The 25331-nt window shown below is 37.0% G+C and overlaps 1 protein-coding gene across 5 annotated transcripts in view; it reads right to left on the reverse strand.

The window, feature by feature from the left end:
- COL11A1 (collagen type XI alpha 1 chain) overlaps positions 1-25331 on the reverse strand; it is a 132213-nt gene that overhangs the window by 46363 nt on the left and 60519 nt on the right. For all 5 annotated transcript variants that reach the window (XM_033067093.2, XM_033067094.2, XM_033067092.2 and 2 more), the window contains 17 exons: positions 22601-22654; positions 22443-22487; positions 21030-21083; positions 20898-20942; positions 20416-20469; positions 19908-19952; positions 18759-18812; positions 16634-16678; positions 14997-15050; positions 14872-14916; positions 11077-11130; positions 10040-10147; positions 7403-7456; positions 4341-4394; positions 2234-2278; positions 2051-2104; positions 1919-1963 (listed from right to left, as the gene is read on the reverse strand). In XM_033067093.2, the coding sequence (XP_032922984.1) occupies positions 1919-1963; positions 2051-2104; positions 2234-2278; positions 4341-4394; positions 7403-7456; positions 10040-10147; positions 11077-11130; positions 14872-14916; positions 14997-15050; positions 16634-16678; positions 18759-18812; positions 19908-19952; positions 20416-20469; positions 20898-20942; positions 21030-21083; positions 22443-22487; positions 22601-22654 (909 nt within the window). The remainder of the gene's footprint in view (positions 1-1918; positions 1964-2050; positions 2105-2233; positions 2279-4340; positions 4395-7402; positions 7457-10039; positions 10148-11076; positions 11131-14871; positions 14917-14996; positions 15051-16633; positions 16679-18758; positions 18813-19907; positions 19953-20415; positions 20470-20897; positions 20943-21029; positions 21084-22442; positions 22488-22600; positions 22655-25331) is intronic.

The raw sequence follows: 25331 nt of genomic DNA on the forward strand, positions 1-25331 counted from the left end.
GAGCACAGCTGTCTCCTGCAGTGGACAAAGCAGTGCACAAATGCAGCTGGGAAGAATTTGATCTTAAATGAATCCTATCGCAGGGCAGACCTCTGTTATACTGAAATACTAAATCTGAATCTATCAAGAAGTGTTAGGCAAAGGGAGAAATCTTTGTGCTCTTACTGCCCTAGCCATATTTTTTTTTTTCCAAAAAGAGGTATAAGTCTGTTTCTGAAACCTTCATAACACACAAATATGAGCCAAATGAGGGTCTGAGTCATTTTTCAATGAGCCATGTCTGTGAACAAATAACTTTGCTCATTTGTTTCTGGGTACAACATAAAGCTTAAAAAAAAAAAAAAAAAGATGGAGCTTTATAGAGGAAAACTAATAAAATTCAGCTACAAATCACCTAAATGAAATTGGTCAGTCTCAGAAACTGAGTAAAAGGAACACAGCTCTAAGTTTTACATTTAAATGCACCTTCTTTCTCAATAATTCCCCCTGTTCTCACACTTTGAGGCTTTCTAAGGAAAAACTTCACATTTTTCTTTTCATTCACAATATGGCTTGCAGGTTTCAAGTCAGTGGACTGACAGATTATGTGAGAAAAAGCACTAGAATACTAACAGCATGGGATCAAAATTACATTTTCAGTTTTGTTATTAAATTTCATTTTAACGGTAGCCATGCAGGATAGATTATTTATTATTTTCATGTTTGGTAGCTGAAATAGTCTCAGAGGAGTAGAGATGACAGTTTTATTTTTTGGCTGACACTCACCCCTCTTGGGAAGCAAATAGATACCTCACACTTATATTACACAAGTGATGAGAAACATGGTGCTTTATGATCCTTCATCTCTTTGCTTTTATCAGTTTCTCTCCAGGGATGCCTTCATCTTGGATTGATCTGCTCATTGTTTTAGTACCCCACAACTTCTCTTCCTTGCAAACTCCTGGAGCTGTCAGCAAACTCCTCTTCCACAAGGATCTACTATTCCCCTTCTGGGAGGTTGCCTCTGAGCCTCCTCAGTGTAAAGCAAACTACATTTCCTTTCTTGGTCTATGCCTCATCCTCTCCCTCCCATATCCTAGCTAAGGCCAAAAAAAGTGACATTATGGAGCTGGGGAAAATGCACAAATGTTCCCTCCTGAAGAGTAACACTCCTACAGAAAGAGCAGTGGGACCTTGCCAGGGATAGTGGAGAAGATCTTTAGGTTTCCTATATGAAAAAGGTTAGTAGTTTAATGAAATATGACTACAAAATAAAAGCTTAAGCTTTGCAAAAATACTTTGGCAGAAAGCTCATCCACTTAAAATGGTTTTCAAGTGCTGCCATTACAAATAGAATTTATTAATACTCTTTTTTCTTTACAGTGCTGTATAATGAGCTGTGTAGTGGATTTGTGTATTGATTGGTAAGATAATAGTAAGCAGAAAATTTTGTTTTAGAGAGAACAGTAGGGTTTCTGAGGCATGCAGAAAATAGGTTGAAGGGAATTCTTAGCTGATCAGAACAAAAAAAACCTCAGTTGCTTCAAAAAAGAATCTTCTGTATGTGACTTGAGTGTTTGCTAATCCAATGAACAGGCAGTAAGCTGCAGTAAGTGAGGAATTCTGAAGGTGGGTACACATGTAATTCACAGGGATGTATACAAAGTGCATGGATTAACATAAAGTGTGTATGTACTCTCTGTTTCCTATATGTTCAAAACAGAGATACAGTTGGAAGAAGCTTTCATCAAACTTCAGCCACCCCATTCATAACATTGTGAAAAGCATCATTGGAACTGAGGTGTTGTTAGTTCTGGTTACCCTGTCAAAGTAGCACAGAGATATGAGAGCAAGAATTGAAAAGAAAACAACCCTCCCACCCACAAATCACAGTCCTATATAGTGGATAAAAACATGTACAAAGCTGGCTTCCACAAACCCTTTCGCCTGGTGGGCCAGGAGGACCATCATTGCCTGAAGTGCCCTGCAAAGGAAAGAGAATGTTTAAGGATTTACATTTATCTAAAAGAAACAGCCAGTTGCCGGTCTACAAAGTGTGCTTGATAATTACCTTTGGACCTGGTTTACCAGTGGGGCCTCTGGGACCTCTTGAGCCTCTTGGACCCTGTCAATTTAACACAGATGCATTTGATGATAAATACTGGATGCTGTGATCTAATGAAAGCAATCCTTCACAGTATAAGTAGGCAATTTACATGGGGAAGCTTCTAAATTGCTAATCAAAAGAACTTACTGTTGGTCCTCTCTGTCCTCTGGGGCCTGGTTTGCCATGCAATCCCTGGAAAGAAAAGTTCACAGAAATCATCTTAGCAGGCATTCTATTTGTGAGATAAAGTTTTATTGCTGAAGTGAAGGCAGAGAGCAACTCCCTTAAGTTTAAGTGTTATTTTACCTTTAACTATCTACTTTGCATTTCAATTAACAGAATCATAGTCCTTGATAAAATTGGTTATCTTTCTGAATTCACTGGGACTTGTGGCTAAATGCACTAAATTTACCTGAGAGATCAGATTCTGTCAGAAGCATTAGAGCACTTTAAACTACATTAAAACAGCACTGAAGGTGGCACACTGCAGTAGTCTGAAGGACTTGGCATTGTGAACAGCCTTAAAAACAAAGTTCCCAGGCTCCTGTGGACAGCTCTGCAGGTTAATAGAGAAAAGAAAGGGCAAGCCTCTCTTCATTTATAACAGAAATGGGTACTGTAATACCTACCAAAATTATGCAAACTTCATAGACATACAGAACTTGCCAGAATAGCAGTCCTTTATCTTTTGCTTTAATATATCACCAAATCATGCTCAATTTGATTTTTTCTTTAGGCTCTGCACTGGAATTGCTGTGCATTGTAATGCAAAGAATCTTAAAATTCAAGAAAGTACTCTTCAGGTTGAGAAAGGAATGTGATGGCTGGTACCTTCTCATCTTTGAGTTAAACAAACCAGCAATTAAATTAAACCAATTAAATGCATTCACCTGTTTTCTTGACAGGCTTTCCCCCCCCCTTTTTTTTTTTTAATTTTTAGTGTTGGTTTTATTTCACTTATCAGAATAAAATTTATGTGTTGTTTTTGAAATGCTACTCAGCCTATGATCTTCTCAAGGAGAGGGTTTGTCTTTCCTAGTACCTGTATGTGTGGCAGCATAAAACATCATGATAACCCTTAGGGCAAGATTAACAATAATATCTGATTCTCATTGCAAAACCTGCAGTTGTGGGCTCATTCATGATCAGCATCATATTTCAGTGTACCAGCAGTTTGATGGTATTAATCACATGGTTAATACCCTAGCTGAACTTAAAGCTTTATGAAGGCCCGAAAATGGATCATTTTAGTAAAATGTTATAATTTCAAGCCTCCTCTTTGCTCCTATGATTTTGGTTTTTTTTCAATCTGCTTGCTTTATTAGCAGTTGCCTCATTTTTTCACAACACACATGAAGTGAGCATTGCTTTGTTGCTTCTGCCTGTACATAGCAATACATCTGTCTCAGCTAAAATAATACAAGGAAAATTTAAACTGCACATAAGTAATGCAAATGCTAATGGATTTCATATATTTCATCTTAAAATAATGAATTTCTGATTTAGGAATAATATTATATATTATCTGTTTGATTTGATGTTGCTATCAGCTATAAATTCTGACTCATCTCTTAATTTCACCATCTAACATACCCTGCTATATTCAATTGAGCTTTAGAGACAACAGCGCAGTGACCTTCTTTCTCATTTATTTTAATTGTTGTAGTTTGAAGAACATGTGTAACACATTTTCCCTCACCTGCTTCAAGCAAGCCAAGCAGCAGAAGATGAATTTTTACATTTTTTTAATATATGTAATAGTACACTTTCTTCATCCTGCCTGGTATATTTTGCCTTTTTGAAGCTAAACCTAAAAAAAATCCCCTTGTGGCAAGTCAGAATATTTATGAAATGCAAGTTGAATTTCCTTGAGGGTAAATTGCATGGTAGCAGGATAATTCATGGGATACAGGAAAATAATTCTTGCCAACTCACTCAGCTCTACTGTCCAAAAAAACCTCCAAGCCCTCCAGCAAAGGTGATTTTTATTCTCCTTTTCAAATTATATAATTGTGGCAGTATGTGCAGCCAGAAAGTGTCCAAGTTCTTGTATATTTAGATTAATACCTTAAAGAATTGCAAATAGGGCCTCAGTATGTCTTGTTTTACATAAAGATAGAGGTCCATCTTAAATGTGAAAAGCCTGTTTTTATCTTTCTTTAGATAGTAACTTGTATCCTCAAGTTTCAGACTTTTCCCCCAGCGCTGAATTTTAAAAGTTAATTAAGTGTTATGCAAGAATGAATTATCATACCCTTGCACCTTTCTCTCCATTGGCACCTGGAAATCCTGGGAAACCAGTTGAGCCCTATGTAAGAAATCAATGCAAATGTCAGAGGATATCAAGAGCAAAACAGTGGTAGAGCCAACATTTAATAGACACATAAAGCTCAACTCCAAAGTCATGTACATTGGACATATCAAACTTGCAATTGGGACAACTGCAAATAAACTCATGAAAACTGTAAATAAACTTACCATAATGCCTCAAGTCCAGAAAGCATTAAAAAAAATCAATATATAGAATGGACATTATTTGTCATCTTATTAGACAATAAAGTAATCATTAATTCTGCGCCTTTTTCTAAAGTAGGGAAGTAATAATTAGTAACAGCCCACTGGAAATATCTGTATCATAATGAAGACAAACAAACAAGGCCTTGTTGCCTCACAGTAAGATAATTCTTTTAAAAAATAATTCCAAAAAATGGGAAGGATTTGCCACATCCTCTATTCACTTTACTGAGCTGTAAATTAATTACTTCAAGTTCTCTATTCACTGTAAACCAACCAATGGACAGTTTCATTTAACTGATCATGGAACTCATACATAAGCAGAATTAATGAGATTATCTGACTTGAAACTGCTCCCAGCTCTATCCCTCCTCCTTTTCTCATCCTCTTTCCTTCTGCCAGCTGCCCAGTGTAATGGAAACAGGACTATTTCATTTGTTTCTGGCATACAGGTTCTGTGGGACAGCAGACTTTTTACCTGCCAGTCTTCATTTTTCATAAGGAACTTGGGATCAAAGAGGTGATAATCATGTTAAAATATACTTTTAACAGACCAGGGATGAAAATGAAGAGAGTATTTTGTTTGGGCAGCCACTAAAATTTACTAGCCAGAGTCCCTGCTGTCATAATGCATCCATGTCTGTGCAGATTGCTATTAGCATTGTACTGGCAAATAAAATGTATATAAAAATCCCTAAAATGTAATTTCTCGGTGCTCTTTGAAATGAACTTTTTTCATTTCTTTTTCTCTTCTCCTTACTCTTCTTTTTCCTCTAATGAATCTTGTTTTACATAATCATTCCAGTTATCCGTAAAAGACTTAGGGGCAGTACAATTTCACTAACACAGATTCTAATGAAACCCTTGCTGATATTGACTGGTGGCAGAATAGTAATATTTTAATTCCTTCCCTCTCCTTTTATATTCATTTTCCTTTAGTTTTCTTTCTTAGTTCTTCACTACTTATAACTTTATATAGGAATAAAACTGAAAATTGTATTCTGTGAAGCCCAAGCATTTTATTTTAAATTAAAAGTCTGAAAAAAAAAATCACACCAAATGATGGGGCACTAATAGTCACAACTCAGTTGTAAATATCTTATATGTACAGCAGTTTTTGCAATTGTGCTAATCAAGAGGGACAGGACTAGAGAAAAGAAAAAAGTGTACTGAAAATTATCAGATAATGGCAGTACTCTAAGAATAATTCTTAGGAAAAATAAAATTAATGATAAGTAAGAAAATATTAACAAAAAGAGTGATGTCAACTTTGTTGACAATACTGGGACAAGATTTCCTATTTGCTTTTCATAGCTAATACATTTTTCTGTTGCTTTTTTCCTCACTTCCTCATGGTGATTTGAACTGGTCTGTGACTCAGTTTCCAAAGAAGTTTCTAGTGAGTTATCTCTTGTAGCTGTCTGTCTTTATGGAAATTTAGGCAATGAAGTAGAAGGGCAACAGTGAACACAGCTTGAAAACTATTTTCAATTTTAATGTGATAAAAATGTAATGCAAGGAAATCCTTGATCAAGTCTTAGTTGAGAAAGAATCAATCAACTTTTATTTCAAATGTTACATAATTTTCGTTCTTAGAACGGAATAATGTAAAACTTTTATCTTAGATTTTTCAGAGGATAATTCTAAAGGAGAACAATGAGACTGAAATCTAAGACATTTTGAGTTAAGAAACTGAAGCAAAACCGCCGTGTCTTTCAAGGTGAATGTTTTTTGTGAGTACTTTCCTTAGATAGTTTTAGTATTTTTCACTGATGCAGCGTTCAGTGAATAAGAATTCTTCAGATAGTCCATTGACTTGACTGAAAAGTGTTGAGGTATAGGGCAGAGTCAGAAAATCACTTTGCTTTGCTAATCAAGAAGTTGTATTTCATCCAAAACCCCCAATTTAAAAATTGAAAATAAAAATAGGTCCAAAATAGAGCAGAATTAAGGATTTTACTGCAGGTTGATGATTCAGATGTGTAGGAGGGGTAAGGGATTATTTTACTTGTGATATTTACCTAGATGGGTCTTCTTTGAGAAGGGCTGGAGCTACAATGTCTCCCTAATGGTCTTCTCTACACAGTGAAATGTCTGTGGAACTATGCTTTTATTCCAACTTTTTTCTTTCTAATCTCAGAAAAGAGATCCTGCAATTAATTTAGCATGCCCATTTCCTAAAGATGGGTTAGGATAAACTTGATAGAAATTTGTTTCATAGAAGTGTTTTAAACCAGAAGCTCCCTGTGTGGTTTTCTATTGCAGTCCAAATATCTAAAGTAGCTGAAGGATAGATATAGGCACTTAAATTAACTAAGGATTGTGTTTTGTCATGTTTTACTTAAAAGAAACTAAAGAAAAACTTGAGGAAAATTGTAAATTATACATTTCAAAGAAATATGGTTTATTCCATGGAAGAAGCAATAATCACACAAATCATCCCTGCACTATCAGCATCCATTTAGCCAATACAGCGCTTACCCTCTTTCAAGAATGTCAGCACTTCCTTCCTTTTCCAATTGTTTAGTGCATGCCAGTCTGATGCTGGCACAGTACAACTCAGGAGAAGATGCTAAAGGATACTACATTGTGAAGAGGAAAGAAAGTGCTCCATAAAGAGCCTCACCTAGAGGATGTCACATTGTAGAAGATTTTCCTTCAGAATATGATTGTAAAGAGAGAAAATGAGAAAAATGGCCCTTTCTTTTATGTCCACACCCTGCTTCCCCAAACACAGAAATTAAATAGGTGCCATTGTGAGCAGTGTCAAAACACCCAATATACAGCTCATTTACAGCTCACCTTTGGACCTTGTCTTCCTGGATATCCTGGCAGTCCAGGTACGCCCAGTTTACCCTGCAATGAGAAGGCAGTGTTACATTTCACTCTATCCTCCTTTGTGGTTCAGCAAGCTTCTATATAACATAATTTTTCCACAATATAGAGTCATGGTACTCCATGGAATATAATATTAAATTAAATACATTTCTCATTTTTATAATTAATTACCAGTGGGCTTAGTCCCAAAATTAAACAAAAATTCTGCCCCAATGAATGAATCCAGAGAAATCAATACCTCAAAGGTTTTTTTTTTTCTTCCATGAAGTGCTGTGCACTTCTATGTGGTTGAGATCATTAAACAATAAATATTCTCTAAAAAATCAGGGTGTTAATAGGTTTAAGTGAGAAGAAATTATTTTTAATTTGCACCGTGTGATGGCTGACTTTCATGAATAGGAATTTGAAGAATCAATTCTTTTCTTGCTTAGTTCTAAATAGAGACTATGATAAATTATACCCCACTGCTGACAATGGATTTGTCAACAACCATTACCAAGTTGTTATGTTCAGAAAAGACTGATCAGCACTGACATCAACCATTCCCAGAAATGAAATGCAGTACCCTACTCCATTGAGCTGGTCTCTTTAGACCTCTAGAGGATGAGTGATGGTTGGCCACTTTCAAAGGCAAGGGAAAGCAGTTTCAGACTTTGAAAGATGAGAACTCTGGGGAAGAATTTCTTTATACTCTAGAAAATCAAGTTCTGGAGAAGATTTCAACGGAAAAGATTACTGTAAAATATTATATGGTACTCTGCAGTAACCATAGATAAGGTAAAAGAGGAAGGAGCGACTTGCATGGGGAAGGAATTTTTCCCAAAAATGTTTATTAGTAAAAAATACAGCATAAATAAATCTGTTGAGTATTATCATACTCATGTAAGCATATCTGTCTGGTGAGACATTATGGAGAACAATTTTTACATTTAAGAAACTACTTTTAATGCTGCCTGTTATTTGCCACCCTGAAACAAGCCTCATGCATTGCAATGATTTAAATGTTGTGCAGCCTGACAGCACAGCTAACTCTTGCAGATTCAGTGAAAGTTTTGATTTTTGAGTCAGCAGGCCCAGTTGCCTAGATTGAGTGTGAATACAGATATATTTTATTATGAGCTCATTTCTGATTTGTTCCTAATTTTTTTGGCACCCTACTTGATATTTCATTAACCAAGCAAATCTAGCTTTAGACCTACTTGGGAAATAGAGATTTTTTTCATGGAATCAGGTGAACACAGAGAATATGAATTGCTGCAGTAATTTCATTCCTTACCATACAACCTTTACATTAAATACATCATATGAATGAAAAGGGAACAAGACATTTATATCTGCTCTTACAGACTTTCCAAATATTGTGCGAAGATGTAAAAGTTCACAATAACTATTCCAGTTTTTGCACTAAAATAAATATCACAGGACTAGCATCAAAAAATTCCTCTCTGACCCATTCCATTCTGTCCAAGTACCCATAGAATATCCACAGAAGATGTATACCTTTCAGTGGGCAAGAAAAGCTGTAAATATTTGTAAAAAAGTGAAAACTGTGGGTCTAAAATTCCAAGGCCAGCTATTAGTGTTATCAATACAACATGTTTTTTCAAATATCTTCTGATATTTAGGGATTCAGATTCCTGACTTGTATACTGTTAGAGTCCCAAACATGTCACAGTGAAGAAGAAACGGTTGAAAACTTACATTCATAGTGAGTAATTTGAATAAGAAATAAAAATAACTCAAATTTGAATTTAAAACTACCAACTAATAAAAAAAGGTTTGCTTTGTTTTGATTTGGTTTATTCACCCTCTGTACTATTTTTTTCAAGAGAGAACTAGAATTGAAGCTATAGCTCACCAAAAATTTAAAGGGAAATATTTTCATCAGCATCTTCTCACTTAAGTGATATACAATTACATTTATATGTATATAGTATATACATTTTCGAACCATCATTTTTATGTTATTTTATATTATCATACTTCTCCACTTATTTATATTACCACTGCTAAAATCACCTTTCCTTTCTGACAGTACCCACAGACACATTTCTCAGCCTCCTTTCCATCCATTATAACAAACTCAAATGGTTTTTGCTGAAGCCAGGATTCTACAGAGATTTGTACCTTGTGCTTGATCTCTCTTTTTTCACCGTCCTTTTATCAGTCCTCCCTCTTAACAATCCCTTTTACTTTTACCAACCCTATTTTGGGTTTTTATTCAGGAAATGTTTTCCACTTAAAAAAATCCCAAGTCACCATTTGTTGTGATATGACTCAATATTAATTCACTCTTCAGCAGCACCTTTATCCTCCTTTGTGCCCAGTTATTTAATTTGCATTGTGTTTTCCACAGCTGGTATGCACTGCATGTAATTTGGGATAAAAACAGAGCTTCCTTATGTACTGGTGGAGTACTACAATGTCTCTTTGTATACTTACAAGATAAGGATTCCCAATCCTTGATCAAATGGGAACCCCAGTGTTCTGCTGCAGTAGTGTCACAAAAAGATTTTGCAGATGTTTCTCAGTGATGGAGATTATGGGTTCCATTTATGCTATGAGGCAATGGCACGTTTATGTTGATTTCTGGCTACTGACCTTTTCCCCAGCTGGACCAGCAGCACCTGGGTCCCCAGATGGACCCGCTCGACCTTTTGGACCTTCTGGGCCATCTTCTCCTCGTGGACCTGGCTGACCAATTTCTCCCTAAAATACATCACCTTGTAAACATGGAACAATGGCCTTCCTGCATATATTGGAAAGATTACCAACAACTACTTGAAAATAAATTTTCAGTATATCTAAACAGAGAACAGAATTATACAATAATTTGGGTTGGAAGGAGCCTTTAAAGGTCATCCAGGCCTCCTGCAGTACACTGGCATCTCCAAATACATCAGGTTGCTGTAAGCCCTGCCCAGTTTCCTATTAGGAAAATATCACTACTTATGTTCATTATATAAATGCAAATATAAAAAAATTAGGCAGTAAATATCACTTTCAGAGTGTTAGAGCCTAGTTGTCTTACTTGAAGACAGCTGCATTTGGCAACTATTCTTATTTTGCCTTTCCTAAATATTTGAGAAGGCGCCCTGGCAGTCCATAGAAAGAAAACAGTCTTTATCTAAGTACTTGTGTGGCTACCATCTTCACAGTTATTTATGTATACAGACTACAGATACAGGCCAGGAGCCTCTTATGATAAGCTTTTTTACAACCTCCACAACACTTCCTATGAAAGGAAGTAATTGCTCCTTGAGCTAAATAAACAGTTTTTTGGCAGAGATGTGCAAAATGCTGGCCTGGAATGGAAATATCTTTATCCTAGATAGATAACTTTTCCTCAGGTAAATACTGGAGATCTTGGAATCTGAAAAAGGAGATTCCCTAGGAAGAAGCTCAGTGAAAAGGATATTCAAGACTGACATTCTCTTCCTCTTTATGATTATGCCATTTTTGATTCACAAGAACCATATCTCTGAACCATATCCCTGTATGCACAGGGAATAGACATATTTTAAAATACTAGCCTTAATTTTGTTTTTGGCTTAAGTATATTTGTTCACTTCAGCAATCATTTCAAAACAATAATATTTAAACTTCTAAGAATATATGGGCTTTGAATAAATGCTCACCCGGTCACCTTTAAGACCCATGTCACCTTTAAATCCTGGAAAACCATCTTCGCCCTAAAAAATGCAGAAATGAATGAAAAGACTTAGCAATATAGAAGAAATTATTTTCTTAAAAAAAAAAAAAAAAAGAGAAAATAAATTCACAACATATTAAAATAACCTTTGTAGATAAAGTGGGAACTTCAGAAACCAGAAAATCTAATCTGGCTACTGCTGCTTTATAGAAAATACACCAGTGCACTACACAAAATAAATTTTAAGTTTGAAAATTCTTAATAACAGTTGTTCAAAAATCTATTTAAAGGTAGAAACAATTATTCTGTTTTAATATGAATTGTCTTGCAAAATCCTTTCTTAAATATTGTTTTTGATTATCATTCCTTTTAATAGTCATCCAATTAAATTAAAAAATGGTGACAATCAGCGTTATTCTTTTGACAGCAGAATTCCCCTCTTGAGTAGTTTTTCTTTTAATCTAGTGCCTTAATAGAATCATGAAAGGAATCAAAAAGTTGATTCCCAACTTTCCAAAACCCAAACATAAGAACGCTTATAACTTAAAATAAGTAGTGAGCTCTACACAGTAGTTTGATTTCCAGCAATGCTCAGCCCTGCCTACTCTCATTGGCTGCAGTGAAAGAGAGAAAGTAGAAACAAAATTAGTATTAAGACTGAATCCAAAAAGAATGGCAGAACAAGTACAGTACTGCTATTTCTAATAAAAAATATTTATTTATTGCCTAGCAAATTCCAGCAGACAATCTACTCCAAGCAATTTAGTTGGTCTCCGTGTTGAAGTACAAGCACAGTACTCAGACAAGTTTCATTTACACGTGTATGAGTTCAGATACAAGCAGAAATCTCCAGATGTGTACAGCAGAGTTGTTTATGTCTTGCTCCAGCATAAACTGATCAGCTTTTGGTTTTCTCTTTCAGAAGTTTAATAAGTCCAAGTGCTGAGTCCTGCATTTTGGCCACAATAATCCCCTGTTACAGGCTGGGGATGGTATGGCTGGAAAGTGCCCAGATGAAAGGGACCTGGGGGTACTGGTCGACAGTCGACTGAACATGAGCCAGCAGTGTGCCCTGGTGGCCAAGAAGGCCAATGGCCCCTGGCCTGGATCAGGAACAGTGTGGCCAGCAGGAGCAGGGAGGTCATTCTTCCCTGTACTTGGCACTGGTGAGGTCACACTTTGAGTGCTGTGTCCAGTTCTGGGCCCCTCAGTTTAGGAAGGACATTGAGATGCTTGAGCGCATCCAGAGGAGGGCAACAAGGGGAGGTGGTGGAGTCACCACCCCTGGATGTGTTTAAAAAAAGACTGGATGTGGCACTCAGTGCCATGGTCTAGTTGAGGTGTTGGCTGGGTTGGACTCGATAGAGGTCTCTTCCAACCCAGTGATTCGGTAATTCTGTGTGACTCATCATAGAACTACTGTTCCAAAATCCAGCCAACAAAGACTCCATTTTCATCTGATCCTTAGTTGTAACATGATGAATATGATGCATAATAACGTAGTAAAACATTTTACTATGATGCTATTAGTTTTTTATATGTTAAAGTAAAACTGCTGGCTTAGAATCTGAGTAATATTTGGACTGTCAATAAAACCAAAAGAGTGACAATGTTCTCCACATTACTGAAGAGAAAAACAAAACAAAATGAAACAAGAAAGTTTCGTATTTAATCCTCATGTTCAAAAAGAGTTTTGCTTTTTGCATTCGTGGACCCAGAAAAGTTTTATCTTCTCCCTGATCACCAGGTGAGATGGACTGCAGGGTCAAAGCCATTTTGAATTTGGAAGTCATAGAAGAGTGTGCAACAATAACCCTAGAAAGGGTGGTATATCTGCTAGTGGTAAACAACTCAAAATAGGCACGAAGGCATCAAAAGTAAAAACAAAAAAAACCAAAAAAATAAAAAACCAAACCAAAAACCAAAGCAGACCAAAAAACCAACCCAAAAACAAATCAAACAAGCAAATAGTTTTTCAATAAAATGTGTTAATGTAAAAAAAAAAAAAACCTAAAAGAGTTGACATTATAATTCATTGAAAAAAGTGCTTTAAAAAAGTGCTTTCTATATTATGAAACAAAGTTTTATGTGGTCATCTTATATTGCATAACTTAAAACTTTAAGGTGACTTTTCTTAAAATTTAGAAAGAAATGAAAAATGCAATGTGAAGAATACATCAAAAAAGCTTTAGTTGTAAAAGTTACTCAGTTATGGCCAGTAATATGGTCAGTAATAACTGCATGAGAACCCTTAGCAAAGACTGACCATGTGCCAACTACTGACCAAATGGCTGCCAAATGAACTGAAACTCTTCTTCAGCTTTCACAGTGAAGTTCCAGCTACTGAGATCTAAAGAGGCTGATTTTATTCCATGTAGGAGGAGAGAGCTGAATGCTCTATTTCCTCTTCTGTTGGTAACAAAACATAAAATAGCTAAAGAGTTCTAGTTACATTTACTGGTCAGTACAGAAATAGGCCTCCTTTGGTATCCCTGGACCGTCCAGATCTATGGGGGCTTCCCTGAATAATAAGGTTATTTATTTTGTTCTCTTGCAGTGCTCTCCCCCCATGCTGAATAATTTCAGTAAAAAAAGGCCTGTGAACACACCCCTAAAGCACTAAAAGAAAAAACTATGAAATATCTTTGTGTGACCTTTGGAGGAACACAGAAGTATCACAGACATTGTGGTAATCAGTATCCATTGATATACACAGATATATATACACATACATATGAAATGTATCTATATACAAGTCCTGTTTTTTGTCAAAGCAGGATCTTAATCATCCAATAAGGCACAAGAAAAAGCTGGGGTTTTGAACTTTCCTGTCTCCAGTGTCCAAAACATACCCTTTTTCAGCCTAGATTTAACGAGCAGCTCTAAAATGAGCATGCAGTCTAGACAAACTGTGGCTTAGGATGGCTTGAAAATGTACAGCAACTCTTGGCATCTGAGCCAATTTCTGAATCCAGGCTTTTTGGCAAGACTGAGTCTTCTGCTTTAGAAATATCCATAAATATCTATATAAATATCTACATATATATATATACACACATATTACCCAGCAGAGCTGCAAGAGTGGGTTTGCCTGTGTGCTCAGGAGGTGTGACTGGTGGTGTCTGTTGAGTGTCTCTTATTCTGAGTGCTGAAGGAAGTGTGACTTTAAACCAACACTGGCTGCAGTTTCAGCCACCACAGACCATCAGGAGTCAGCCCAGATTGCTGTGGTTGGTGTTTGCTCTAGGAAGAGCTCTACACACAGAATTAATGGTATCAGGGGAAATAAGAGCTTTCTTGACATTCATATATATGGATCTGACTGGGGCTGTCCATCACTTTGGCAAAGCCAAAAATCTGGGACAAAATAGCTTGAGCTTAGAAAGCCATTGCCCAATGTACATAAAAAATGCAGATCTATCTTATGGCTTTATGAAAGTAGATAAAAATCACTATTGCCACCACAAATGTATCTGATGCACAAGCTTCTCAACAACCACTACACTACCTACTAACAAGAGAGGGGACCTCTAATTCTCTATTTAAGGCTTCTTTAGAGAGGTTATCTAAACTGGTGTGAAGAGGATTGAAAACCATTGTAATAAATGAAGGTTTTATATTCACTTTGTACCCTGTGAAGATCACTGCTTTAGGCACTGGGCTTGGTATGTCTTTAGGGAAAGGCAAAACCAAATTCACTGCTGTGAGATAAAGCACATTGCAGTGAAGGAGACAGAAGAGGCTGTGGTGTAAAAAGGGAATTAACTGCAGTCAGATTTACCTTTTCACCTTTGGATCCCTTGAGTCCACGTACACCATCAGCACCCTAAAGGAAAAATATAAAGAATTACCCACATGCGTATATTCAAATGGTGTGAGAGGAGGAATGCAATAACTGAATCTTACCTTTACACCACGAGGACCTGGATATCCAATTGGACCCTGAGGACCTGGAGGCCCCTAAAATATATTGAAGCAAAGAACCTTTGTTTGTACAGTTTTTGGTTAGCAAGCAGCTCTCTTCAGCATCTAATCCTTATTCTTTCACTATAATGTATGAGACAGCAAAATAACACTGGGCTGCCTGCCACTAAGAAAAGTTAAGGCTTTAAAAAGCACCATTCACTGTCACTATAAACTATTAATAGAGCTGTGAACTTGGATTTAACTAGTATGTTTGTGAAGCATCCATCCATAACATAAATTATCTGAAACAACGGTAATTGTGAAAAGGAACAAACAAACAATCAGAAACTAACAAAAATATGACGGTTAGAAACCAGTGGTGTTTTATTGGAGAAAATTTATAGGCCAATTATGATGATGACACAAGTCAAAAATAGAGACCAAAACAATAGGAATAACAAAAATAATGGTCATTAAAAAAAGAACAAAAAAGACATCCCAAGCCTGGAAGCTAAAAGACTCATGGTGCTATCAATACTGACTAGTGCCTGGATTCTTTTAGTCACATTTTGCTGAGTATTTTAAAGATGCTCAACTTGGATCTATGCAATCTGATGGCAGGGCCTAAAGAAACTGAGTTCTGTGCAGGGTGGAAGCCAGGAAGCCTGGAAACATGATAAGTCTGTGCAAGGCTGAGCTGCTCTGCTGATTCTCCCATGCCCAAGATGGACAGATAACAAAATCTTTTATTGATGGGGACATTGATAAGGTCTTTTTCCTCTCTCCAATGTGTCTTTCTACAAAACCTTCGGACTGTTAGCATTTCTGAGAAACTGAACTTTCTATCAAATTTGGCTGAAATTGATCAGTAAATTCAAAAGGCATAAGATGGCCAGATGCCTGGACTTTCAAAACATAAATGCTGCATGTAAGCTTTATTTCCTTAAGAAATTGGGATAAAATTTACAAGTCATTTACAGATAACAACACTTTTGACAAATATAATACACTGATGCCAGTGCTGCTGTACTTTCTGAAATATCCTATTAATTCACTCATCCTTTCATCCAGAATACAACCTTTTAGTATTAGCCCTAAAAAGTGAAACTGAATTCAGGTGCTATAAAGAGTGCTACTCTGGATAAATAAGGGTCAAAGCTGAGTAAGCAGAGCACTTTAAGGAGCTCCAAAGCTCTTCCAGGGCTTCATAAGGTAAAAAAAACAACTTTATATTGATGCTGAGTTGAAGGTGACCTAAAAAATACATGACCTCTGCATGCATTTTCATACCTTCAAAAAAAGCACATCCTGAAGAACATTTGTGAGTACTCCATACAACAGAATAGAAAACTCATAATATTTACAAGTTGTTAGTATGAAATCTGTGCAACTTTTCATTGCCACTCTGCCAACTCCAAGATGAGGTTTAATTTAAAAGAATAATCTTTATATTTTTTACAATCTCTTATATTTTTAACATATATACTTCTCTGTGAAAAAATGCTTTGAATGTATCATGGGTTTTCTACTGTCTTCTTAAATAATTCTTGTAAGTAACAAATGTGTCATAAAGATGAAAAACTACGAAAAGTTTTCTTGAAATCTATGTAAATAAATGGAAAAGGTTTAAAACTCACCAATGCACCTTTATCTCCAGACTGGCCCTCTTTTCCAGGGTGACCCTGTTTTAAGAGAAATGTATGTGATTTGAAAAGCAGTAATTTTTAGGGAGTGAAATTTTGTTACAAAAACACAATTATTTAAACATTTGAATTTCAGGCCACTAATGACATTTCTTTGATATTAGAATAGACGTACAAAATTTTGAGGAAAGGTTTTATTACCAATTTAATTTACATAGCAAAGAAAAACTGGACAATAGTTACATTCATGTCAATATTTTGGAATACGCTGACCAGTCCTTCTGTTTAATGTTTCAGCAGTAAGAGGCTTTTAATGCGAGACCCTTACCTTTGATTTTGAAACAAGGGTGGTTTATTTTGTAGCATGAACACATTCCTAAAAATGTTTTTGAAATTATAGAATTCATCAAAAATTCAACAGAAGGCTGATTTAGTTTCAATGTTCTATGCCTTTGTTCTAAACTGTGACTTGCTTTTTAAACAAAATAAATTTACATCTTAGACTTTGCTCTGTATCACTGACATTAATACCACAGTACTCAAACCACTATTTTCCTTTCCTACAAAATTTGCACTTAAATTGCAGAATTTAAAGTCAATTGAACGAAACTGAAGATTAACAGATAATTGCGACTAGACTGTGGGAGGGCACGGAGCTGTGAGGGGACACAGCTGCCACACTGTTCCAAATCGACCAGGGAAATATTGCAGCCCATATGATGTCACACTCAGTAATAAAAGCTCAGGGAAAGGAGGAGGAAGGAGGTCACTCATTACCAACTTCCCAGCAAGTGGCTGGCCATCTGCCTGCAGACTGGCACTAATGAATGAATGAATCCCTTATTTTACTTTGCTTGTGTGCATAGCTTTGTTCCACTAATTAAGCTGTTGTTACCTCAGCCCAGGAGTTCTCTTGCTTTTGCCCTCGTGGTTCTGTCCCCTACCCTGCTGTGGGAGGAGTGAGCCAGTGAGTGGGGGGTGCTTGGCTGCTGACTGGCAGCAACCCACCACAGCAGGGCTGTGTATCAGGTACAGACCTGTGCTGACACCTGCTTATCTCTTACAGCACTTCTGCCATGCTTTGAAGGTTTGACAAGATGCAGATGACAAATCCTGTTTGCATTTGAAAATTAAAATTGTTTCCAGCATACAGGAAAGGATAAGGGGAAACATTCAAATGTTTAGACAGTGATTCCAGATACAGACACTCAGCTGGACTATCACTGCACACTTAACATTCTCCATTAAATTGGTACTTTGGCAGGTAAAATGCTAGCTTGTGAGAGCCTTGGGAACAGTTCTGTATTTCCAATATATTTGCAGTGACCTTGTTAAGCCTTGCAAAAAGTCAGGTTTGAGAAATGCAGATTTCACCTAAAAGAAAAATTGTGTGGGACAATTGCATGGGGAGGATAGACAAGGTCTCAGAAATAACACTGTCTAATTGCTCTTAGTGGTATAAAAAGGGTATGTTTTTGCTGCAAGAAAACAAGTGTATGGGCATGCCATTATGGCCAATGGTTCCATTTAAGCTGAATGCCTAAGCTGTGCTGCTCAAGTGGTTATACTCTGTTCACATGAGGGATTGCAGCCTCAGAGTGAAGCTGAATTCCTTGGCAATAACGAAGTTTGGCTTAGGTGTGTCCCAGTCTAGACAATGCAAGAAGCACCTCAAAAACATAATATACACCCTAGGCCACGAAGCTGAGAAAGTTGTAGTCTGTTCCATATTTCCTCAGAGAACAAGTGGTGAGCATTTTTACAGGTGATTTGCTCTGCCAGACTGACGTGGTAGGATACAGTGGAACAGTATCTGGCCCTTTGTGTGTTAGTAGGTTATTTATGCATCCCTGAAGATGTTGCAGAGTCATTTCATCATCTGGGACTACATTTTAAAAGCCCACAGACGGTTTTAGCAGCTGCTTCAAAAATGTAATTCTCTTAGTTTTAACAGCTCAAGTGATACAGGGATTTTAGACAGATTTTATAATGCTTTTGCCAACTAGGACTACCATTGCTTCTCCCCTCCATTTTGTTTTTGTAACACAAGTATCCAGAAGTATTTATCACCTAGTAAAAGTAGTGAAACATTCAAAGGATTAAATATTTCTTTACTTACAGGAGGCCCATCAGTACCAGGAAGGCCAGGAAGGCCAGGCTTGCCTTGTGGTCCCTAAATGCAGTAACAGACACACATCTTAAAAACAACAGCAAACATGTCCAACACATGTGACCCTAAGAGCTAAGGACATAAAATGTAGTCATATCTGAATCCCTTGATATGGATATCAGGGATATGCCAAAAATAAAACTAAAGCCAGAATGACACTTTTATACCATAATTTTCAATGAGATGTTTGCCTGAGAATAGGCTTCAGGAATTACCCTATGAACATGCACACACAAAACATAAGGTGGGGAAGAGTTCTCCAGTGAACAAAATTATCTACTATTTAGAATTTCAGGAATAAAAGGAATCACCAATGAAAGTTATCAAGTTCAAGAGGCAAAGAGTGCAGGGTGCAGAACTCTAGTGCTGATAGCTGGAAGTCCTGGTATGCCTTTGTAAAAGCCTAGGAAATGCAGATATCATGGAACTTGTCCATTTTGCTAGAATAATACTTAAGCACACTGACAGGTAAAAAGTATTAATTTATCCAAAAGAATAGAGTAAACAGTGAAGAGAAGAAAAATCAAAAACTGAATTGAGCAGGAATTCAGCAAAAAGAGGAGAAAAATAAAATTAGCATAAAATTCATAGTGACATTTTAAAAATTAATAGAAGACAGGTTTCAAGCCACAAAAGAACATGTGCAAATAGATGAAGAAAAAGCCACCTAATGACACTACAGTATGCCAATTACACTGCAGAGTTATGTCATAATATAATCCTTGAAAAAAGAACAGAATCAGACTTGAATAGGAAAAACTTCGTTATAAAAAAGAGATTAAGAAAAATAATTCTTGCAGCTTGCTGTGAAATTAAGTAACAGATACTTAACAAACACAAATTGTTTAATATTGTAGACAGGATTCTGAAGGTAATAACAGAAAATTAATCCAAAATAAAGGGAGGAAGTGAAAAAGTATGTATGAGAGGAAACATTGGATATTTCTTGGTTATTCATTTACTTAATGATTTCAGGAAGATCTAATATTTAAATTTAGGTTACTATTCCATAAAAGATAGCAAAGCCCTCAAGCTCATACACAAGGTTGTGGCACAGAAGTGACAATTGTGAAATAACAAAACATTGCTGTAACTTACTTTTTCACCAGGAGGCCCAATAGGACCTTGAGGACCAGGAAGCCCCTGTTAGAAAGAAACCAGTGTGAGAAACCAGGGAGAACAATGTATATACATTCACTCTAGTAAAGGTCCCTCATTAATCTGTTTAAACACACAGGCAAATATAAGTGCCTTTTTTTCTCCTTACAAGCTAGATCAGGAGTTTTGTGCGAGCCTTTTGCACAAGCCACTATTCTGGCAGTAGGTCTGTAACAAGATCCTATTCAGAACCCTCCTCCAGGTGTGGCCATTCCTGCTGCATTCCAGGAACACTGAATGAGTCATTTTTCTCCTGAATGAAAAATCCTTCTGAAAACTTACTTGAAAACTCCGTTCCCACTGCCCTCGGCACATTTGCAGCATTATTTATAAAATCCTTGAAGCTTTATCGGTTTTGCACAAGAAAAGCTAACCTTTCAGTAATTTCCATTTATTAAATATTTGCTGCACATGACATCGTATTTCTTGAGAATTCTTTTACACTTACTTGTGGGCCTGGAATTCCTTGCTGACCAGGAGGTCCTGGTTCCCCTTGAGGACCCTACCATGCAAAAAAATAGCAGGGCATTAGGTTTGCATTTCTGCACTACAGATCTTCATTGTCAGGAGTAAAAGGAGCACAAACTCATCTTTGTTCTTCCCTCTTTAAAGTCTACCAGCAACTTTCTCTCCAGTATGAAATTTTTTCATGCTAATGAATATCATGACCTTTTCTTTAATAGAGAATAACAGCCCACACATAGGACCTAAGCACTGGAGTCCATGGTGCTAAAGGAGTCTGAGAGACAGCATAGTCAGGCCTTTTGGCTGAAAACTAAGAAACAGAAGCCTTGTCTTTTCCATATAAAATCATAATGAATCCAAATAGTTGACATAAAAGTTTAATTAAATGGAAGGGATGGCATAGTTGCAGGGATGAGAGAATGTGGAAAGCATTCTTAGGATCTTTCTAATTCCCAGTTTACTTACCATGTTTCCCTTTGGGCCCGAAGGTCCATCAATGCCTGCAATGCCCTACAACAAACAATATGACAAGAGCAATTTTCAATGGGCTTCCTTTTTGCTTCTGGAAACTGCAAATACTTGACAGCTCATACGTACAGGTTGTCCAGGGGGCCCAGGTGTTCCTCTGGGGCCCAGTAATCCCCGTGGACCCTGCAAAAGAAGAAACCTTTATTGACATGTGCATGATTTTTCCTGAACAGAGATGCCTGTGAGCAGGACTGGCCAAGGAATGGAATAAGGAGGAGGAAGGATAAAGGAAAGGCAGCATGGGTGTTTAGGAGGAAAGAAATGAAGGAAGGGAAAAATTCACAGATAACAGGTTTTCCTCAAGGGCACTATATTTCGGAACAGGATGTCAGTGGAAGGGTAAGCTTTGGTTTAGCCTGTGATTTAGCCTCTCTCTGTATAGAGAAAGATGGGATATTGATATTCATATTTCCTGAAGCAGAACATTGGCATAGCATCTTCCACTAAAATTTCATCTGTGTCTTGGCCTGAAGATCTAATCTGAACAGTAACATGCATATTGGTATTCCTTTCTTTTGAAAGCATGACGCTGTGTCATACTTTATACTACTATTCTAAGTACAAAATAGTGGTTTTATCTCTAGTAAGGATCCAATACTTAACTAAAAATTGCTAGAAATTTTATTACAATAAATACAAGACATTCTGGAAACAAAAATCAGATTTTTTGCTCTTATCCCTAAAAACTTTCACAAAAGACGAATAGCTATTCTCATAAATAAGGTGAACAAGATTTTGGTCTATAACATAATATTTTGGTTCCATACTATATGAATGAGTACTAGTTTTCATTACTGGGTCATGATTCATGTTCTGCTGCTAAAGTAGGCAGAACTGAGTCTCCTGTCTCCCCATGTATGATATAGTCACAAATCACTGGCACTGACTGTAGTGATGTCTTTGTACTTTTTCAGTAGGCAGCAGTAGATCAGACATTTAGGGTAAAATTCCCCTTTCTGAGGCTTGATTTCTTGCCTGCAATGCAGAACTCTGTCCTGCAGTGACAGCACCTGCAGAATTCCAACTGACAGGAGTGGAAATTCTGTATGTGTAACAAGTGTAAAATACACAATGAAGCACAGTAGTGTGAAAAGAGAGGAGAACCCAGACCTTACTTTCTAATAAGTAGATATTTAAGTAACACTTTAAAAGCAACAGGGGCTTGGCTGTATTCTGATGTATCAAGGATGGCAGTGAATGATTTTACACAATTGGATAAGAAATAGCACTTGTGATTCTGGAAGCTGTATATATTTAGCTGGATATATCCTTAACTTAATTCTAATCCTGTAAGTGGTGTTTCAATCCTATCAAAACTGTCCATTTGTTTGCTTTTCAGCCAGAAAAAGTATTCTCTATAAATACAAATACATGAAATAGTTTTTATACCTGAAATTCAGAACAGTTCAATAGAATGGAAAAAATATCTGAATGTGACTTTTGTTTGCAACAGAAACAGAAGAATAAGAAAGAATTGCTTACAGCTTCACCTGGGAGACCTCTTGGTCCAACTTCCCCATCTTCTCCCTGTTTTTGTGCAAATGGAAAAGAAGGTTTTAGGAAAAACAAACACTTATCACGACTGTATTCCCATTATATGAGGATTCACTCTAGATGTTCTTGTGTGAACAGCAACTTACTCTGGATCCATCTTCACCAGGTAAGCCAGGAGGTCCCTGTGGGCCACGGTCTCCCTGTAGGATAAAGAAAGTCATTAAAATAACTGCTGGAAACTTTCTGCTGCTGGAAACAATAATGGATGGGAAGGGAAGTGAAAACAAATATGTTAGATGAAGTTAGATGTATCAAAACATGTCTTGACACAGTGATACAAATCTGTAAGTTCTAGTACTCAGTAAAATCTTTCATTACCTTACATAAGAACAGAAGAGCATTTTTGAAACAATGAATAATTTGTGTTTGTGCCGTTTCACTCTGTAACAAGAGTTGGACTTGGGGATGTTTGTGGGTCCCTTCCAAATCAGAATATTCTGTGATTCTCTGAATCTGTGACTTTTGGCTGCAGAACACACACAAGCTATATCTACAAAAGGTGGTGTTACCCACATTTTCCTTTGTCTCATCACCACCTTCTCTCCCCCCTACACAATGTATTACTGCAGTAAAATAAGACATGTATGTGGGGCAGAAGTTAAGGAAGCAGTTGCAGGGCCCAGGAATATACAGAGATTTACTAACCACCTTTCAGAACTGCACACCCTGGCACCAGCTACTGAGAGCCTTGGGACTGGTTTGTCTGAGGCTTTGGAAGGCAGCCAGACTTCCACACTTCCCCTCAGAGGCTGGGGCTTTTCAAGTCTATATATGCAGAACCTCAGTAGATTCTGGACCATATTTTTAGGATTTATTTTTCTTTCCCAGTTCCTGAAGAGAACTAGTGTGCTACAGAGCTCAAACACCACTGACTGACCTCCTTCTGGGCAGCAGGCTTTGAGACTGTGACTTCCTTCTGGCATTGGACAACACCCAAGTATTCATGCTGTTTGCCTTAATTTTATCAGTGTCTCCAAGGGGCCAGGCCACTGCTGGGGATTCTGGTAGAGATATATGGAGTCACTGTTCAGTGGCTCTGCTCTTTACACTTCCAGACTTTCCTAAGGGAATTTTAGGAAGCCCTCATATACCCAGAGCACATCCCCCAATACTAAGGATGTTAGGATTTTATTCTGCTGCCTTTCTGTCCTCCCCCAGCATGGAAGAGAAATTAAAATTCTTTTAACTGCTTTCTAATACCTTCAAGATGAATTCATACAGCAATTCATGCACTTTGCTAGGTTCTGCAACTACTCTACATTATCTGCAGGTAGAGAATGTGTTTTTCTACATGTTAGATGACACTTTTGAAAGATAACATGAGAGGCATGGTCTTTCCTCTGGCTTCCATTTAATATCCAGGTGAAGACTGACTTAGGTTTTCAAATACTGAAATAGTTCAACCCCTTAAGGGATACCTTTCTCTTCTTGCAGTCACATGGTACTTAGATACAGATTAGGAGTTTGCATTCAATGTCCTGGTATTGTCATTCAGTAAGAACAAAACCTCCTATCATTATCAGCATTCTCAGTTTTTCAGCTCTATTTCTTCCCTTCAAGTGTTCTCTTAAAGCCTGAATTTCTTCTTCCTTGGACCTATTTTAAAAGTATAAAGTGTCTTGCTTTTATACTGAAGAAAAGCTGTGCATCTAGTAAATCTAAATAAGAAAAGTTCAAAGTCAAAATGAGGTTAAAAGAAATATGACATCATGTGATGTGATCTGCTCTACACTGAAAATCCAAGAATCTCATTCAGTAACTCCTAAAAAAAGTCTGAAAACTTGTGTTTGACAGAGACATAAGCTAAGAGAGGCATTCAGTTTGCAACTCAGATGTCCAATATGATTAATTCTAAAATCAGTCCTGAAACTTCTACTCTAAAGTTACGGGTTTTCAATGTTGATTCTTTTACAGTTGAAATGTAACTTCAACAGAAGTATTTCACTTGTCTTACTGTTTGTTATTGCAAGCCAATGAGAACTGAACATTTGCATTACATATTGTCACTATATAAGACTCCAAGAGCTATAACCATCTTATCTGGTTTTGAACTGAGTTGCTTTCACAAGGACAATAGTGCATACTTTTACAGAAGATTTCCATAGAAACACAAGAATGTAGTGATTTTTAAATAGAGGGATGAAAGAATACAAAAATAAGTCAGTATTTACATTACTATTTAGAAAATTTAAAGCCAGGTTTATTTTTCTATTTTTTGCAGGCAGGGAGAGGAGGTGTCTGTTAAATTTTTAATTTTGGAACAGAAACATGGAAAAATTGGAATATTTGGACAAATACATATTTCTTTATGACTTGGAAGGTACCACAGACAAGTGTAATCTTCCAGGCTGGAAAGCAGACACACACTGCCTGACTCAGGCCAAATTTCTGCTCAGCCCTCTGAGTGCAGGTGGCAAGTGCTTAATGCCGAGCCCCCTCTGCTGTTGGCCTGCTGAGCACACTGGGCTTCCATTATGGGATGCACTGACTGCTTTACACCCTTTACCTACGCAGGGATGGTGAAGGAGGAGTAAAAAAATTCTTTATGACAGCAGAAGTTCTTTACCCTTTGTAAAGAGAACTCAAAAGAGTATCCTTAGATGAAATTAAAGAGAACTACATTAGGGTCTGGTGGCCAACACAGCTGAGCTTTTCTAGGAAGTACAACTGTGCTTACCCACTGAAGGGTGAGGGTGAGGTAATAATTCCTTGGTCACTGAGCTTTAGCACATTTGGAAATGGTTTTGCTGACATTCCCATTCACTGTTTCTTTCATGGTGCACTGCACTTACCAGGACAACAGTAAAGGAGAGACAT

Source organism: Catharus ustulatus, chromosome 9 (genome assembly GCF_009819885.2).
Source record: "Catharus ustulatus isolate bCatUst1 chromosome 9, bCatUst1.pri.v2, whole genome shotgun sequence".
NCBI classification, from domain to species: domain Eukaryota; kingdom Metazoa; phylum Chordata; class Aves; order Passeriformes; family Turdidae; genus Catharus; species Catharus ustulatus.